This window comes from Lutjanus erythropterus, chromosome 21 (genome assembly GCF_056507025.1).
Source record: "Lutjanus erythropterus isolate fLutEry1 chromosome 21, fLutEry1.hap2, whole genome shotgun sequence".
In the NCBI taxonomy this organism is placed as follows: domain Eukaryota; kingdom Metazoa; phylum Chordata; class Actinopteri; order Lutjaniformes; family Lutjanidae; genus Lutjanus; species Lutjanus erythropterus.
The window spans coordinates 1,934,595-1,954,791 of NC_139337.1; the positions used below are offsets into that span (position 1 = coordinate 1,934,595).

The 20,197-nt window shown below is 38.1% G+C and overlaps 1 protein-coding gene across 2 annotated transcripts in view; it reads left to right on the forward strand.

Annotated features, from left to right (window-relative positions):
* The window catches only part of frrs1b (ferric-chelate reductase 1b), a 31,296-nt gene extending 11,099 nt beyond the window's left edge, over window positions 1-20,197 (forward strand). The window contains exons 8-15 of one of the 2 annotated variants that reach the window (XM_084746725.1): window positions 1,694-1,807; window positions 3,003-3,118; window positions 3,262-3,348; window positions 15,292-15,389; window positions 15,540-15,598; window positions 18,531-18,683; window positions 19,849-19,916; window positions 20,013-20,197. In XM_084746725.1, coding sequence (XP_084602851.1) covers window positions 1,694-1,807; window positions 3,003-3,118; window positions 3,262-3,348; window positions 15,292-15,389; window positions 15,540-15,598; window positions 18,531-18,683; window positions 19,849-19,916; window positions 20,013-20,105 — 788 coding nt within the window. In that variant the 3' untranslated portion in view covers window positions 20,106-20,197. The remainder of the gene's footprint in view (window positions 1-1,693; window positions 1,808-3,002; window positions 3,119-3,261; window positions 3,349-15,291; window positions 15,390-15,539; window positions 15,599-18,530; window positions 18,684-19,848; window positions 19,917-20,012) is intronic. The other variant, XM_084746726.1, reaches the window with a different exon arrangement.

Consider the following 20,197-nt stretch of genomic DNA (forward strand, 5'->3'; position numbering starts at 1 on the left):
TCTATACTTAATCATTTTTGTGTCTGAAATCTACCAGCCACTTTCATATTTACCTGAATTTGGCTGGTGCTAATTACCCACCCCGCAACTAATGCTAACATTAAGAGGAAGGCATTAAAAGATCTTTATTCCAATCATAGAGAAAAACAAACTATCCATAGTGTTTATCTCTTCATGTTAGCATTAGCTGTAGACTAACATTAGCTAGTGTCAGCTAATACCTAGCTAACAACTGAATAAATCAACAAGATCTAAAATGATTTTTTAAATAAAGACCGAACTTGCCTGTCATTTGTTCTGCTGTCCTTCACAAGGCCATCAATAAAATGCTTGATCTTCAGGTTTCTTATAAACACTGCATTGTGTGACATTTTCTCATGTATTCTCTGCTCCTTGTCTCACTGTCACTGAGCAGTGGAGCAACATGCCAAAGAAGGAGAACCTGATAGGTCCTCTTGAGTGCTGCCTAAATACTGATTGGCGCTACAGCTAGAACCTTATAGAACCATGTTATAGTTGGACTTATTGGCTGTATGTATAGAAACAGACAACATGAGTGCTCCCTAAAAGTGAAGTCAAAACATGTTGGTCACTCCCTGGTGGCTGGTTGCAGTTTAGGTCATAAATCCTGCTTCCCCAATGTTAGTAAGTAGGAGATGGGTCAAACTAAAACATCAAAGTACCCATCAAATACATTTTTCCCAAAGATTGTTTCTGTGAATTTAGGTAGTTATTATCACACTGATGTTTATTCAAGTGTTAATTTTTCTGATCAGTTTGGTTTTAATTAATTATTTCATGATATTAAAATGGGGTAACAGCTGAGCTCTGCTCATGATTGAGCCAACAGATGTCACCTGCACAAGATGGCAGCTGTCATATCTGGGATATTTTGGCTTCAGTTTTGTACAGTGGGAGGAAGTAGAGACATGTCATCTGTCTGTATTTACATCAGTGGTCTGGCTTTGCAGAACCTTTTTGTTTTCTAAATAAAAAGCCCAAAATTGCATTGAACTTAAAAGAAGACCTCACATGATGTTAATAAGTGGTAATGTTAATAAGAATATGTAAATAACTATTTGGGTAAAATGTCAGATAGAACTTTATAATTTCAAGGGGATGAAGTGTTTATATAATTGGAAACAGCACATGGAGAAGATAGTTTTCAGGACTTTTCTTTAGCCAGAAAGGGCTTTCTGGAAGAAAGCTTTCTGTCAAGAAGCTTTCTGCCAGAGTCGGCCGTGTGCAGGTTCATCTAGTCATTTTATATAATCACTTTTTTTTCCATTTCCAATCTGTGCTGTATATGGATTCATCACTTCCTGTCTCCACCTGAATTTTAGCAGTCCCATGATTGCAAACAACTATTGTTATATCATATTTTTGCCACATTCTTATTAAGCTGTTGAGCCCAGCAATGGTGGTTCAGGCAGTATTCTCCTGGTGTCATGTAGTGTTCATGAAGACACTGAACAAGTTGGATTTGGGAACTTTGTTCACACCTCATGTCATGTGTATTTCAATCTTCAGTGAGAATCCTCTCATGAGTCACATCTCTGAGAATAGCACCGCTTCCTCTTCAACTGCTGTTGGAAAACAATCGTACACTGAGCTCAACAGAAACACTCGTGTGTTAAACTTTCTGTGAGTGTCAAGTGCAGAGTCCATGTTGTCAAAACTTTGTCCTCCACAGGTTTAATCCACAGACATGATCGGCAGCCTCTCATTTCCACCTATCAGAAGGTGATCACTGGACATCCAGAGGATCTGTATGGCTCCCGCTCCCCCCTGCTCATCAAGCTCCATGGTTGGTCAACAGACGTTTGCTGATATATGGATCTACAAACACTAACCCCAACCTTAAATCTCTTATCTAAGGACTGAAGGCTAAACTCCCAAGAGATCTCAAAACACCACAGCGTTGGACAGACCAAACAACAAAGCACTCTTTGTATTCTTAGAGCTTTAACTATAGTGGGGAAAAAAATGAAAAGTTTGTCAAGCTGCAGTTTCGAGGATTAAGAATGAACCTTGTTTAAGTTCCACTTAATAAATGTATTTTAATTACACTCATACAAGAGATTATGAAAATGCTTTGGAAGATGCAACCCAGTGTTTAATAACTGGACATTAACTAAAAGCTACTCAGAACAACCACTAACAGTTTGCTAGACAGACCAACTGCTAATGTTACCTACAGAGAACAACTGCTAACATTAGCTACACAGATAAACCAACATTAGAGACAATTCAGGAGTAACAGAAATGAAACCAGCTAATCTGTCAACTGCCAATTCATTATCTCTTGAAAAAAATACTATCACCAGGAGGAAATTCCAACATTAACCTGTCTTAACATCTAATTTAAAGAAACATTTACAGGTAAGACCAACCGCTAACATTTGCTACATAGACCAACCTCCAACTTCAGCTACACAGACCAAAAACTAGTGTTAGCTACACAGACCAAATGCTAATGCTACTTACACAGAACAACCTCCAACTTCAAACAGACCAAATGCTAATGTTAGCTTCACAGACCAAATGCTAATGTTAGCAACACAGACCAACCATTAATATTAGAGGTAATCCAAAAGTAATGGAAATTAGTTAAGGTACATTGCTTTATTATTATGATACTTGGATTAGGTTACTTAACTGAGATGGTTCTAGGTTTTAACCCTTTATATTAGGTTAAAGGTAGAACTCTCTGAAAGGGTTCTACCAAAAAACGCTTTCCTTTTGAGACAAGTCAAAGAAGCCTTTGTGGTTCTAGTTAGCACTGTTATTTTTAAGAGTGTACTTATTTGGAAGGTAAAAGTAATTTCAGATGAAAGATTTCTCACAGACAGACTTGACAGTTTTGACCAGTTGAATGCTGCATTAGATCAAACAGACTGCATCTTACACATTTGTTGTAAACATTAATCAACACATAAATGTCAGGTGTTGGCCACAGATATCTACAGTCCAGCTGATATATGTGTCCTGTGTCCTCTCAGGCGTGTTGATGTTGACTGTGTGGATGTGGACGGTGAGCACAGCTGTTTTACTCGCTCGCCACTACAAACACATGTGGCCTGACACGACTCTGCTGGGACAAAGGCTGTGGTTTCAGGTGAGAGCCCCGATGTATCAGTTCCACTGACTCTGAAATGTCTTTGTTAACAGAGTAATTCGCATGATGTTCATAGCATTCCCTCTACCTCTGATAGATCCAGTAAATAATCCTCCTCCCTCTCTGTCTCCTCCTCTCTGCAGTTCCATCGGACCATGATGGTCCTGACTGTGCTCCTAACTGCTGTGGCCTTCAGCCTGCCTTTCATATACAGGAGGGGATGGAGCAAGGTATGTGTGTGTGTGTGTGTGTGTGTGTGTGTGTGTGTGTGTGTATACCCCCTCCATGCTTGTCCACCTGTCCTTCCATCTGTCTCACTGGCTCTTAGCGTCTCAAAATCTTTTGCTGTGTGTCTCTGTGTCAGTCCCACAGACACGCACACTTCCCCACGACAACTCATTGTGTCATAATGGCTTGTCCGTGTGTCTCTGTGATCATTATAACCCATACCCAACCTTTACAATGCATACAAAAATCACAAATCAAGGGTTCTCCTCTGGATGCGACTGTCACTCACAGAGGAGATGGAGGAACACAATGCACGACCATGAACGAATTGTGTGCAGCCACACAGTGGGTACAAGCAGCTCACTTTCACATAATGAAACAACATTTTGTGCAGCTGCATTGTTGTCTGGATGGAAACAGTAGACTTGTAGGACTAACACTGTATAGTGCCAGAGATGTGTCATAAATTAGGAGAAATATGGGGGAATTGTGATTGTGTGGCAAGTATGGCCATAAGTGTATAATCACCTGAAAATAAGAATCATTGTTTTTGTTACCTTAGAGTGAGAGAGCAGGTTCTCTTTCAGTGTAGACACCATGTAGAGCCACAATGTTTCTACAAGGACTGAATGATTCAGAAAAAAATATCTAATTATGATTATTTTGACTGATACTGCTATTGCAATAAGATTGTCAATACTTGGGAATTATAATTTTTACATCTTTGTTCTTATTTTCATTGAACACATTAAGATGATTATGCTGTGATCTTTGCAGGTATTTCTACCAAACAAAGATACTTTATTAAGTCTGTAGAATATCATTATTATATGATAATGACTTTGTGGGCCAACTCCACAGCCTGACAATATTTAATGTAAAATGGTATTTTGAAACACATTTCACCTTTAACAAATATTGCACCCTAGCTATTTAAAAATTGCCATTGGCCATTTTGAGATTTCTGTTTACAGACAGTCTGCTGTCATTAGTTTGACAGAGAAATACCTAATTACAATTTTAAAATCTTGCATGTTATTTGTTTCCTTTTTTGAGGAATCAACATTTTTATTGCTGTTGTTGTACTTTAATGGTATTCTTATCATTATTTTTTGATGACTAAATACAGACCTGCAAACTCATAAGAGGAGAAAAAGGTGACATGTTGGTAAACCAGTCCTCTGTCCTCTGGGGGTCTGGGAGCATCTGTCCTGCTCCAGAAGAAAAATGTTGTGATTTTAACACGTTAACAAAACATTCTGGTGACTGTTTCAGTTAAAAGAGTGAGTTCCATCTTCTGTTTGTGGTTTCTGCAGACATTACTACCTTTACTTTTACCTTTGTACTTGGAAAAAGAGTAGAAATTAAAGTAAAAACAGTAAAAGTAAATCTACAGTAAAAGTAAAGTTACTTTACTGAGTATTTTTACATTAGTAATTTATAGTTGTTCATTTAATAGACCTGTCATATTTTCTCTTTTGTATATTACCATTGTTCCTAAATAAAGCAAAAGTAATGTAATAGAAAAAAAATGCAGAACACGCAATATTTCTTATCTGATTACTCAGTTAATTGCCAGAATAATCGATAGATTATGCTTTAATTTTACTGGTCCGACCCACTTGAGATCAAATCGGGCTGTATGTGGCCCCTGAACTAAAATGAATTTGAGTGAGATGAGGTGCAGCAATCTGCAAACTGGCTAGATGCTTAGATGCCATCTTGTAAGAAACAAGGCTACGCCACACTGGCTGCTCTGTGAGGGTGAACTTTGGCACAACATGGTGATGTTAAGCTGGTAGCTATGGCATTTACTATGTTCTTCATCTTAGTTCATCTTTACCCTTCACTGAGTGTGAAGAGTAAAGATGGAGTTGTGGGGTTTATGATCTGTACTGCAGCCAGACACCAGGGAATGAACAGGTTCACCTTGTGAGCATTATAATTGAATTTACTCTAATTTAATTAATTTGCACTAAACACAATATGCAATGGAGGCTGATGGGAATGTCATTGTTTTGCAAGAATTTGATAATAAAGAAAAGTATTAGATATATTAAAGAACGTCTGCTGATGGTTCTAGATGAAGGTTAAAACATCAACAAAGTTGTTCCAGTTCATCCTGATGGGGGGACTTCTGTAACAAATTTCATGAAAGGATATCTATATTTATATATGTAATTAATGAAACGTGGTTTTCTCTGGTCTTTTAGAAAACACCCATCCTACACAAAAAAACTTCAATTTAAAAATGTGTTAAAAGTCTTCAAAATCTAAAACTAACAATACCTACTGATAACAGAGGTATAAAAATGCGCTTTTATGATCATATTTTTTAATGGAAATGTTGAACCTTTAAAGTTGTGTCCCAGATTTCTGTCAACTCTGTCAGATCTTTGCATAAACATGATTGGATCAGGCATAAAAAAGGTTAGCTATACCCTAAGGAGGCCTGTCTCACTTCATAGTCAAAAAAAAAGAAAGAAAAGAAGAGAAACAATATAATCATCAGGAGGTTGGCCTGTTACAAGGTTTGATGGCCAAGAGTTCTTTTAGAGATCTTTTAGATTCTATTTTCCAGCCTAATTGAAGAGTAAAAATCAAAACATCTTAAAATATAGTTTTGTCCAAATTCTCAAGAATGAGTGTGTCTGTATATGATTATTACTAGAACATGGTTATGATTATTATCTTCAAAGAGTTAGTCAGAGGTCAGTCTTTTCTTCAGTAAATCAAACTATTTCTCATGAGGAAAGTGTTGCTGTAATTCAGCTTCTTCTGCTGTGAACTAACACTGTAGCAACACTGTTGTTTGTGTGTGTTGCTGGAGCTTCACTGTGTGTGTGTGTGTGTGTGTGTGTGTGTGTGTGTGTGTGTGTGTGTGTGTGTGCGTGTGTGTGTGTGTGTGTGTGTGTGTGTGACTCAGCTATGTTAGTCACATGCTGTTCTGTGGTGTGGTGACACACTGTTGAATCCATCCAAGAATGTGTTCATCCTGACTCAGCACAGAGGCTGATCTTCAGCACAGACACAGACACAGACACAGACACTCTGTCTGCAGGTGTTTCCACCGTCTCACCTGCTTCATCATGAAGGTGATCACAGGGTGTCAGGTCTGGAGCTCTGTGGTGGTGCTGCCTGTGAAGGTGTCTGGGCTCAGAGTGGACTGAACAACAGAAACACAGCATGAATACAGTCAGTTCTAAAGGCAGTTACACAGAAGGTCACATCAAGTTGGATTCAAGTTTCAGTTTTGAACTATAAGTTTCTGTCTTGGTAGAGTGTAGTTCTGAGATATTATGTGACATATTTGACTGCTTTGCACATCTGATAATGTATGTAATGAAATAATACCAGAAGAAATGTAAAAGTATTATTATAATTATATTATTATAATTTAGTAGGCTGATGAGAGGAAAAAAACAATGAGATGTCCTGTTTACTCTGCCTAAATACATTATTATTATTTCTCATTGATAACGTATTTAATGTGTATATGTTTGCAATAACATGCTTCAAGATTAGGGTGCCAAATAATGATTACATTGCTGATTAATCTGTTGATTATTTTCTCGATTAATTGATCAGTTCTTTGGTCCATAAAATGGTAAAAATGGTGAAGGATTTCTGTGTGAATGTGAATGATTTCTATCAGTGTTTCCCAAAGTCCAAGATGGCATCCTTAAATATTTTGCCCAAAGATATTCAGTTTACTGTCAGAGAGGAGTAAAGAAACCAGAAAATATTTAAACGTACATTTAAGATCCTGGTATGAGAGTCATTTGACTTTTTTTCTTTAAAAAAAAGGACTCAAACTTATTAATCGATTATCAAAATAGTTGGTGATTAATTCACTATCGATTAATCAATTAATTGTTGCAGCTCTAGTTAAGATAACATAAGGTGATGTAGAAAAGGCAGTAAAAATGGTTAAGAACAGTCATTTATGCTCAGATTACGTCTTATTAAAATTTATTTAAGGTCTGTTGTGAATTGGGTTGCAAGAAAGTTTGGGCATCAATGTCCTGAATTCTTAAATAAACTATTTTTGATTAGGATTCTTTTTGAGAGAGAGAGACACCCACACACTGTCTTCATTTGCACGACAAAAACACTTTTCAGTCAAGGCATTCCTTCAGGTTTATGCTTTATGCTTACAGATAGAGATGAAACAGGGACACAGAGACCAGTCATCACAAGCTCATCATTAGTGGCAAATAGATAACACTGTTTGACCTCAATTTTAATCTTAAGATGCTTTTTTTCATACACAGGTTTTCTAACTGACTCAGTAGATCCAAAGTCAGTTGATTATTAAAACACATTAACACAGAAGAAACAGAAAAAATAAATGAGACAGACTGAATGAAAATGGAAATATCATCAATACAACAAAACCATTTAAGAATCCTGGGTTGATGTGTGTTCACAACAGGATCAAATAGATACTTATTTTCAAAATAGCCCAGAAATAAGTAAGCATAATTTGACCTGCTGTTACAACAAAAAAACCCTCTATACTGTAAGAAATATTTCAACCCAAAATTTCAAATGTTTTTCATGGCTGCAGCACTCCATCAAATAGAAATATTCTAGGTGAAATCAATATTCTGGGGCACCTGGACAGCTCAGGTGGTAGAGCGGCGCCACATGTATGGAGGCTGTGAGTCCTCTGCAGCAGCTCTGGGTTCGACTCCTGCCTACGGCCTTCTGCTGCGTGTCATAACCCTGCTCTCTCTCCTCATTTCCTGTCATATCATCAGCTGCCCTATTAATTAAAGGCATAAAAGCCCCAAAAAATATATATATATATATAAAAAAAAACTATGTAATCTATTCTAACAATCTCTTATCTAGTCTATTTTATGACAGTCTCTCCAGGAAGCAACGCTTCACGCAAATTCACCTAATCCCCATGAATTCTGCTTTTCTGCAAATTTGACCAATCGTCATTGCTTCCCATGAGTCGTCCATCATACATGTACGTCTCAATGAACAACTAAATGTTACTGACATTTATCAATGGTCTGTGCATTTTTTTTAATTTATTTTAATATTTTTTGTAGTACTGACAGTGAAAATGTACAGAAAGTGGTTTGTCTCCAAGATGAACAATATATGCATTCTAGCATTTGATTGGCTGAAAGGAAGGGAACTTGAAAGCTCATATCATGTGCAAATTTGAGGAGAAAGATGAGAGCTGATCAGTGTGCTGATAATGTTATATTATCAGGGCTGTCAGTCCACACGCTGATTTTGAAACTGTAGCCTTGGGGCTTCTTCCCATATATGATACATGTTTTTTTCTCTTGCCGCACAAGTGCTTCATCCCAGCGCTCCCCAAGGAAACTATAAAAGAGGGAAGGGTCCTCACATCATGAACCAACATTCTCTGCTCTGCTTGGTGCCAGACTTTGGTGCCAGTTCTATTGAAGCTTATGGGGAGATGCATAGAGAAGCACATTAAAACCCAACATATCTATGTCATGTGACCTGATGAAGAAATGCCTCAACCAAATGAAAGCACACACTTAGAGAATTACATTCTGAATGATTTTTCAAAAGGTGTTTACTTGCTGTAGGTCTCCAAATAGAATTAGAAGATGTGTATAGGCACACAGAGCTCATAGCAAATCAAATTAATGATGTCAAGCTAACAAAAAGTGAAAGTGTCTCTTGAAAATACTTGATAAATATCTGTAATCTCCATTCCTTCTCTCTTGCTTTTATTCCAATCTAAAGGCTGCTTTATGATTACCTTAAAACAAAAAACAGTATATTGTATATATACAGCAAATGTGTTGAGACTAAATATACACCCTCACCTCTGTTTCTGTGCTGCGGCTATGAAGAAGAGCTTCAGAGACCTTTGTACTCTCTTAAGCCTAAGAGTATTTTTAAGAGAAATTCAATAAATAGCTTTTCTTCTGAAGTCTGAGAGTAGGAGTAAGAGAGTTGACAAGATGGACTTGAGTCCAAAACTCACACAGCAGTTTGACAGACACTGGCCCAGATCTTTACACACCTCAGCATTCAGATGATATCCATAACATAGCTGTTCTTATTTTCAGCTCCTGACTCTGATATAAGCATCAGTCTGTTCCTGACCTTGATGACAGTGTGTGGATGGGGCCTCTAGGTGTCTATCTTTCCTCATGACACACCATCAGGACATGCTGACTGACTCTAGTTTGTACATGATCAACTGCCCGTCCAGCAGGTTAAATACTTGGACACATACAAGCCTGTACAATAGGTACATTTACTGAAGAATCTGGTTATTATGTAACTCTGTCAGGGCTTTATTAATAATTTGCTCTGATTCAATACAAACACATACACTCATTGGACTCAGGCTGTCTGAAGGACATTGTACCTTTTAAGGCACTTTAACATATTTTATAAACTGGAGGGACAACTTATAAAGAAGTTTTCTGTTTTTCATCCACTAGAAGGACACCTTATAAGGCACTTTACCACATTTCTCCCAGTAGAAGGACTTTTCCACATTTTGTCCACTAGAAGGGAATCTTAATATGAAAGCGAAAAAAAAAAAAAAAAAAATAAGAGCACTAGCTGTACGAGGTGGGGCACCAGCATGCTGAATGTCCTGATGCACTTTTTTCTTCACTAGACAGACACCTTCTAAGGCACTTTACCACATTTTGTCCACTAGAAAGCAACTTTTAAGGCACTTAAACATGTTTTATAAACTGGAAGGGCTTCTTGTAAGGGACTTGAACATATTGTGTCCCCTGTAAAGGAACCTCTCAGGGACTTTCCCATATTTTGTCAACTAGAAGGGCATCTTATAGGGGACTTTTCCACATTTTTGTCCACTATAAGGGCACCTTATAAAACAGTTTAATATATCACATCCACTAGAAGGGCACCTTAGGCCTTTTGCATATTGTATCCACTAGAAGGGAACTCAAGAGCAGTGTTTCCTAAACTTTTTTCCTTTGGACCCACTTTTTAAAAGTGACAAACCGTGGCAAACTAGGTCACAATAAGCCTAAACAGTCACTTCTAGGAAGAGCTCATTCATGCATTCTTGACCATTTTTTACTGCCATTTCTGCATCACCCTCTTTAATCTTGATCCTTTCTTGAGTTAACAGGTCACCTTGTGGTTTTTATTTCCTTTTATCAGGAAAAGAACATAGGATATTTTAGGCTACTTCAAAATGAGACAGAATAACTGCATTTAGACAGAATTAACAGGCTCTTGTTTTTTCCTCTCAACTGCAAAACAATAGACATTTATTTTAAATGGTTTATAAATGGTGCACTGCAGATATAAATCTTGGATATAATTTCTTCCATGGTCCTGTGTGGTTAGACCCAGTCTTTGGGAATGAGTGCTCTGGAGGACACTTTGTCATGTTATGTCTACCTTAGAAAAAACACAGCAAGTCCCCTCTTGGTTGTTCCTAACATGGGGCCACCAGGGGGGGCAATCAGAGCACATGGAAACACACTTGGCTAATGATGTCATCCCACTGTCCTGCTGTTGCTAGACCTCAGATTTTAATGTATTCCTCTAACTGTGCATCATGTGTGCTGTCAGGATGTGTCAGGCTGTCATTCTGTACTAACTGGCTGCGCCTCCATGCAGAGTCAAGTGCTTCTGACCACAGTGTGTGCTGAGGCAGCATCACTCTGATCCTGTCCCCGTCTCTGTGTCTCTCATGTCTCCGACCATGGCGTGAAACTGTGATGTTCACACACCCCCTGCTGCGTCTCCTCCTGCTGTGACTCCTCCACCTCACAGAGCTGTTCAAACTCATTAGCTGTGAAAAAGTTTTCCCTTCCACTGGATGGCGGCCTCAGGTCACTCTGCTGTTAATGATATCTAGTCTGAACGTATCACAGCTGCAGGATGTAACATGGGTAAAGACACATTTAATTAGCACTGCACTTATCTCATCACCATCCGCAATCTGTGTTACATCTCTGAATTTGACCACATCCTGATAATGAAAGATTCCAGACACTCCTCTATTAAATACATTATATGTTTATCACTTCTAGTTATCTCAGTGTTCATGTTGGGTCTTTTCATACAAATGGAAAACAATTTAAAACTACAATTTTTTTCTATTTAACTCCCATGATACTTTGCCTCGCAGTAACCCATCTGCTTCCAGCTGCTTCCTGAGGCTGCTGCTGTGTGCACACTGAAATGAAGTCAATTCTCTCAATGAAAAATGTCATTTCCTCAAAGCTGCCAAAATAAAATGAGAGGCAGCAGCAAAACTACAGTAAGCTATGTTTTATACACACGACTGCACTGTACTGTATTATAGCATATTTAAATTATACAAAGTGTAGCTCAACAACACACACACACAGATTGGTTCTTTGAAACAGATGTATTGCAACAGTTCATGCAAATTCAATGAAACTTATGTATCACATGAAATTCTGACATCACTTATGAAATAATTATCAGTGTATAATGAACTTATGTAACAGTACTGACACAGTACAATAATTTTATTTCTATATAATTTGAAAACTGTTTCAAACAGCTGTACTGTATTTTGAAACACCAAAAATAAAGTGAATTAGATTAGATTAGATTAGATTAGATTAGATTAGATTAGGTAATCTGCATGAGAAACAGAGACAGAGAGAGAAAAGAAATTGGTTCCAACAATCATCCAGTTATCAGTTTGACCTGGACATCAGTGATTATTATTAGAGGTTTTCACTGCTCTTTATGTATTATGTACATGCATTCGATTTAATATATCAAAATTTTCAGTTGCTATATTTATTGTGGTAACACTTTACAATAGAGACAAAGTGCAACTTGTCATACTCTAAAAACCACACCCACTGGGGGTAAAGGATTGACACCACAATATGAAACCAAGTGCTTAAACACTAACAAAGTGACTGTAGCTCACTATAAACATTAGTGGATCATTTTCCAGAGAATAAAACATAAACTGACAAACTCAGTATTTCCAGTTAATCTCCATGTCCCTGGTAAGATCATCATTTAACCTAAAAAAGATGAAAATCAGGCCTTTTACAGTGGAGTTATCTTCAATTTCTACACTTTGTCAGGTCAAATTAGGAGCTGTAATATAGGCATGATGTTACTGAATGTCAGAATTCCAAAGTTTCTGTTCATCCTGCTAACGCCTCATGTCTGTATCCACTTTTGCCCTCTTGAAGACCTGTTTTTTCAGTTCGACAGCTTATAAATTAGAAACTTGGTTCTGGGTTCTTTAAATTATTGTTAGTGCATTGCAGCACATTTTTCTGTTGTTTGCTCATAGATGGCAAATGACAAGAGGCACCGTCACTCCCTCCCCAGTGGAGGCTGGGCTTGAATGCACTCTGTCTCTATACAAGGGTACATTCATATACTTAAGTCATGTTTAAATAATACATGACACATGAAGATTTCATAAATGAAATCATTCAGGATGTAATAATGAAATCCTGTTGTTCACAAATCACTGTGACTTTATGTGTCTAGTTCACACTCAACAGGTCATCAGCTAAGAAATGTTAATTCATACTTAGTTAATACATGAATTGATATGTGATCAAATCAGCTTTTATCAATCTTTTTAAAGCAGGAGAAGTTTTTCAAAAGTGTGTCTGACAGTGTGCTCCACTGATGAGACTTCCGTAAAAGCCTCTCCTCAGGCACAGGATGGTGGGAGTATTGACTCGAAGAAAGATTTGATCACAGAGAATGTGTTCCATCTCGAGACCCGACTCAAGATAGAGTTCAGTGTCTGCTGAGACCACAGACTGTCTGTCCTCTGTTTCAAATGAACAAAATCAGTCTCAGTCTACTCTGGTGACAGCTACAGGCTGGTGGAAATAACAGTAACAGTTTGCTTATTTGAAAATGTAACTAAATAACTTAAGACTTGAATTGGAAAACAAATGCACTGTTACAACAAACAAATAATATGAGCAATACATCTCTATAATTTGGATAAATTCTGGCTTGTTAACAATCTGAGAAATGATCATTACACAACAGTTAGTTCCGACCAAGTAATTTGACTGGACGAGAGACAGTCCATGAGTACAACATCACCAGGGCTTTTAACTGCATGTATCACTCCGCTTTAAAAGTGCTCTACTATTTGTGAGCCTACATTGACATTTTAGTGACTAACAGATAGCGACCATAGAGACAGTAGGAGACAGGAGGCGTCTTTTGGACATGATTCAGGGCTAATTACTGTGGGATCGCTGTCACACACTTTTTAATTTGACGAAGTCCTCAGAGTACAGCAGTTTGAACTGCTTTTGATCTGTTAATCAGGGAAAATACTCACTGTTATGAAATGATTTGCATAAATATAGTGTATAGTTACATGGCTTAAACATTTACATTATAAGGTTGTCCCAGAGTTTCCACAGTTTTCATGATCAACAGATGGATTTATTAATCAGCTAAAATAACACACCTGTTATCATAAAATCCTGTGGTAGGTTCATTTGTTTTCACACCACAAATAAATTGCATCAGAGTCGATTTGGAAGCAGACCAAGACCTTGTCAAGTGGTCTTGGTCCTGTTATTTGGTCTATATCAGGGCTAGTCTTAAAAAATCAAACATGGACATTAAGTCCCTTAAATGCTGAGCTGAATGCAGCCTTGAGGCAGTTTTATAGATCCATCTTTACAACTAAGCCGGAAAGCTCTACTGTGGTGACATGTAGACCTACATAAAGTAGCTAGCAAACTGTTCGTGTGCAGGAAAATGATTGTGTTGCTAGGCTACAGCCAGTCCAGTGACAGAACTATTTGTTTTGCCAATGCCAATTAATGAGAAACTAAACAAAGAAACCATAATCTCTTGTCAATTATAAATTGACTAATTGACCCTTCACTAAGCCCCGCCTCCAAACAGCAACTGTCCAATCATAGCTTAGCAACCGCAGCTAGCGCTGGCAAGCTTTCCATTTCTCTATATGTTTATGTGGTGTGCAGGAGGCTTTGAGAAGAGCGATAAGCAGCGTTTCATGAGTCTGGATCGTGGCATCTTTTATTGTCATCTCAAAAACAAGAGACACAAGAGCAGCGTGTGGTGAATGGATTAAAGTCTGTCTTCATCTGCTCTGACAAACTGCAAAGAATGTCTGGCTAACTAACGCTAGCTTACTAGCCTCAGTAACTTTATCTCCAGCCAAATTTATTAGATACCACAGCATCTGCATTCGTTCTGTGGGGGTTTGAGGAGGAGGATGTGGGCTGATGAAGAATCAAAGTGGGTGATTATGATGCATCTCTGTCTGGCTCGCTGTGTCTGGTCTTAGTCGGCCTAGAAAAAAATCTTATCCAGGCTCTCTTCAATGATCACGGTTTGGCTGGTCTGGCTGGGTGACCCGTCTCAAGGTCTGCTGCATTAATGTAGTCCCTGAGCTGCCTTTCCCCACGTGAATGATTGTATTTCTGTCATCTATCATGTAGATATACCTGCTGTATTTCACCATCCAGACAGTGTTTGCTGAGATGTAAGCTAGCTTTAGCCTCAGTCTTTTAGCGTACATCAACCAGCTACACTTATGAAATATTGAGATATATTGCTTTTACAAGAATGGGATGACCTGAAAACATAATGCTTCCAGCCATAAAAACAAAAGTCAATAAAAAGTTTTTCAAGAATTCTGATTTACAAAAGTCCTGCAGCAGACAGTATTCTTACAGGAGAATTTGAGATCAGCTCTGGACAAGATATAGTTCCAGTGATCACAAATGCATGCACACACTCACCTACTCACTCATGCACACACATGGAAGCAATTATATGATCCCCTCGCTGCTTACAGCTTGCCAGGATAATATAACTGTTGGTATTTTAATATGAACATGTCACCAGAGGCCGCACTACTTTATGTGACACAGTATGTGACTGCAGCTCCTCCTCTTCTTCATTGCCTCTCTTCCTCTCTCCCCTCATAGCATGCAGGCTCTCACCCTTACATCGGCTGCACTGTCATGGCTCTGGCTGTCATCCAGCCAATTATGGCAATTCTCAGACCAGCCCCAGAGTCCCCCAGGTAAGACCTCAAACCAGATTTTAATAACGCCATGACTGGCTCATCATTGTCTCAAATAAGTGGATTTTATCCTCATTCAGTCTGTTTGGATTTTTAAATTCACCGACATGAGCTGAAATAATAGCAGCTCCTGTCTGTTTGCATTTGCAGGAGGATCATTTTCAACTGGATGCACTTTGCAGCAGGCACTGCTGGCCAGATACTCGCCGGTAAGATTAAAGAGTCTGTTTTCTGGAGAAATTGCACGTCAAAGTGTGGATGATTACATAAAGACTTGTTTGCCACGATGTGTTACAAATCTATGAAGGAAGTAATGGCAAAATCCAGTTGTTTAGAATGACAGTTTCCAGTATAATCCCAGTGGAGAAGCTTTAATCTTTCAGGGTTCATATACTGTGTTCAGCAACTGGAATTGTGCTCAATCAGATGTGAATTACACTTATGGCCAGTGAGGTACACCTATTAATAAATGACAGCACATTTGCAGTAGATATTGTAGTGAATATAATCCACTAATTTGTGATGGCACACTATATCAAAGTCTTAAAACAGTTTATGGCAACCATAGTAGAACTGTTTTGATTGAAAATCTAAGCAGCAAAAGAATTTAATCTGGCACACAGTGAGCCAATCAAAGCAGTTCAACCAAAGGAACTGCTTTAAAGGAGCAATATGTAGCCCCTGTGCATGCAAAAATGAGTACAGCAGCCCAGATAGTGAGTTGGAGCCATAGACTGTATATTAAATAGGTTGTATTTCTGTTTAATATATGATCGATTGTTGAAGCAAGTTCTTTACCCCCACCACTTCCTCCCAGACATGGCAGCAGGAGATCTACAGGAGCACAGGATGCACCCAGCTTCCTAAATTGACTATGACAGGTGACACTAAGTCCTCCACTTTAAGTTGATCAGCTGTTTACAGCTGTTGACAACTGTCAGTTGTCTGTGAATGTGAAGTCAAGCCTGTGATCCTGAAAACAAAAGTCCACTGCTCTGAAATATCACACTCTGGACATTAACATTTTTTCCAATTTAAGAAGATTTAGAAGATTATCAATGAATTCTTATGGATCATAAACAGAGACTTACTCATTCTGCAAAATTTCAGCATTAAAATAATTTAAATTAATGTGAAATGGACATACAAAAGAGTTATTCTGGTCTGGAATGGAAATTTCAAAGGGGGACATCACAGCTGTAGAGTTCATGTAAAGTCAAGCAAGTATTTCAACCTAAGATGTTTCCTTGATCTCTGATGACACATTGAGGTCATTTTATGAGTTATTACAGTAAATATTTTACAGATTTCTCTTTTAAATGATGAGGATGGTGTTATTCTATGTCATTTTTCTGCCAACAGTTCCCATGAAAAGACCAAAGCCAGCATTTCAATACTCTCTGACTTCCCTACTCTGTGACTCTCACCTCCAAGCCCATTGGTTCCTAATGAAGATACAAATCTTTAAAAACATCTCATAAATATATAGTTTCATTTAAAAAAGGCTCAGTAATTTCCTAAACAGCAGGTTTATATCAAATGCTACTCAAACAGTATGAAAGGAAAGAATCTGAAGGTATTAGCAAAAGGCCTGCAAAAATCTGGATGGTGCAGATGTAATTTTTATGACACCTCCTGCTTAAAACCCCCCAAAAAGTCAGAACTCGTTATTGACACACACATACACACACACACACACACACACACACACACACACACACACACACACACACACACACACACACACACACACACACACACACACACTATCCAATACAAATTTTGCTTTCTTCCATTGTAGCTGTCTATTTCTGTCTATACTATCTGTGTCAACCCTGGCTTTCTCTAAAAACAAACAAACAAACAAATAAAAAACCAGGATGGAATGGTACATTTGTTGGGGGACTATTCTCAGCAGCAGATTAATTCATATTTATGAGTATTTAAGGCAGCAGGATGGTGCATTTGGGACTGAGACAAAATAAACTACAGTGTGTGTGTTCATGCTAATAAAGGAGCCTTAAACTGTGTAAAACATGGACGTAGTCTCTGTAACATCACTCATAGGTTTGTGAAGAGTCATTGTGAAGCTGAGTGTGATGGCTCCATCTGGCAGCGACTGACTCAGCAAACTCCCAGCTAATCCAAAAATGGCCAAAGAGGTGGAGCAGGAGGAGGAGAGGAGGTGGATTGATAAGTTTTTTTTTTTTTTCTGTTTTTTTTTTTTTTTTTGTTGTTGTTTTTTGGCACTTCCATGTTGGCTTCATGTTTTTAGCCAGAGAGTTTGCTGCTTGGAAGGAATATATCACCCAGAGCATTGATGTGGCTCACTGATGTGTTTTTAATAGTGTTTGTACAACAGAGGAGTGATAATACACAGATGAAGATAATAAGACTTTGGATCCACACACAATGCTTGTTAGTAGGATATATTCATTTTTGGTTTGCACATGGGATTTGTTGACAATAAGAAAAATATAGAATTCCGCAGACTTCAAAATAAATTTCAAAGGAGAAATCTCTAATATATTTATGGTAATAACTGTTTTGTATGTTCAATTTTTTGCTAAATAATTAAGTGTCTGTTTATGAGTTGTAAAAAAATCATGAATAAACTTGTAGAAGGCACAGATGTTTATAACTGTTAAATTAAGCAAAATGTTAATGAAGTTTGGCAGCAGTGAGACAGGCAGCCACTGAACTCATCATCCAGAGTTATTTCAGAGCAGTGAGCTTTTGTTTCCAGGATAACAGGATTAATGTAATGTTAAATTACATTAACAGACAATTGACAGTAATTAACAGCTGATCAGCTTACAGTAGAGGACTTGTTATTGTTTGTTACTGTCAACTGCACACATCCTGCAGAGCTCCTGCAGCCTGCCTGTCTCTGCTGGACTGCCGTACTTATTTTTGCATGCACACTGACTACATATTGTTCCTTTAAAAACATTTTTATACCATGATAGATTTAGGTGATGCTTAAAGTTTTGGGGGAAAAAGCTTGCATGAATCAGTATGTGAATTGACAGAGTGCAGCATTATGTATAATGTACTATGACCTAAATCTTTTTCTTTCAACCTTCCTGAAATTGAAATTCCAGAGCAACCACTGACTGGCTCTCTCTCCCTCTCTCTCAGTGGTGTGTGTGTTCCTGGGTGCTGCACAGCAGGCTCTGATGTTACCCAGCCCTTGGTCTCCTGCAGTGCTGATGGGATGGCTGCTGTGGATCATGTTGGCAGACCTGCTGCTGCTAATCCACTCCTGCAGACTCGGGGGCAGAGGTACTACAGGCCAGTATTGGTATATGAAATACCTTGAATCGTGGACTTGAGTCAGACTCAAGTCACAAATTTGATGACTTTAGACTCCAATTGGCAAAATCAAAAAAGACTAGCAACTAATTTTGGAGAGACTTGAGACTTACTTGTGACTTATAAAACACTGGGCCTCATGCTAGAACCACTCAAACGAAGAGATTTGTTCTTAAGTAGTGCATATGAGTGATTTATGAGAATTTGTGGCATTCATCAATTTTCTTTCAGACACAAACACAATTTCCGAGTGGTCCTGACCTGTTGTAGAGTCATGTGCAGTCAGTCAGCTCGTATCCAAACTGAAGATTTTCACTAATGACTGTATATTTCATGAGTCTGAAGACATTTTAATTTTGAAAAATAATTGCACTTCATAACTATACCAAATACTATACCAAATATATCAAATACACACATGTAGATCATTTACACAGATATGTGAAGTTATGAGCGTTTGTTGAATCTGACGCGGCGTATTTGTAAGAACCCTTTGTTACAAAACAAAACGTTTAAGATAAGAATATGAAAATGTTCTTGCATGAGGCCCAGTGGCTTCAGACACATGACCTGTGTTTGTTGAATGCACCCATGTCCCCAGTACACTCTTCAATATGTGCTTTTAATTTCCTACATGTTAACTGTGGATTGGTTGTTAATGCGTGCAGTAAACAGTTGGTATTACTTGTTTGTTTCAATTAGCAATGAGTGCTGCTGCTGCCTGCAGTGACAAAATCAATAGTTCTGTTCCAACGCACCATGACTAAAGCCAAGAATGGTGTGTGTGTGCGTGTGTGCGTGTGTGTGTGTGTGTGTGTGTGTGTGTGTGTGTGTGTGTGTGTGTGTGTGTGTGTGTCTGCAAAGTGGGTGTATTTATGTGGGTGTGTGCAAGAGAGAATGCTAAATAGCTTAGAAATGTCAGCCCTGGTACCTTGCCAGTCTTTTAATGACAGACCTAATCTGAACTCTTCCATCGTTTAAGAGCACAGCAGAGGACTCTCACTACACAGTGATGCACAGGTTTTCTGCATTACAGTGTTCCTCAAATAGATTTATTTAAACTGAAACCATATGTGTTTGTATTTTTCTATTCTCTGTCTACTCAACAAACATATCTGACTTATGACTGCACATGTATCCACAGGTGGCAGCAGCAGTGAGAACAAAGAGAACATTTTGTTTGCTCAGTTGGAGATGCAGCAGCATGGAGAGGTGAGACTTTTATTTTTGTTTGCAAAATAATTTTTTTGTTTCTGTTTTTCACATCTCTTTCTCTCCTTATTGATCCTTCCAAACGATTTCTTTCAGATTTCCAAATTCAAAGAGATGGTGTTGGTGGTGTTCATAATGGGAAATACAGGGTTTCTGGCTGCATTTATAAAAGCTATTGCAAGTGTATAACTCATCTATTATAATGTCTTATTAATTGTTCTATTAATTATGTTATTCATGATGCCTTTTTACATTGGTCATATAAAAAAACCCCTAAAAAA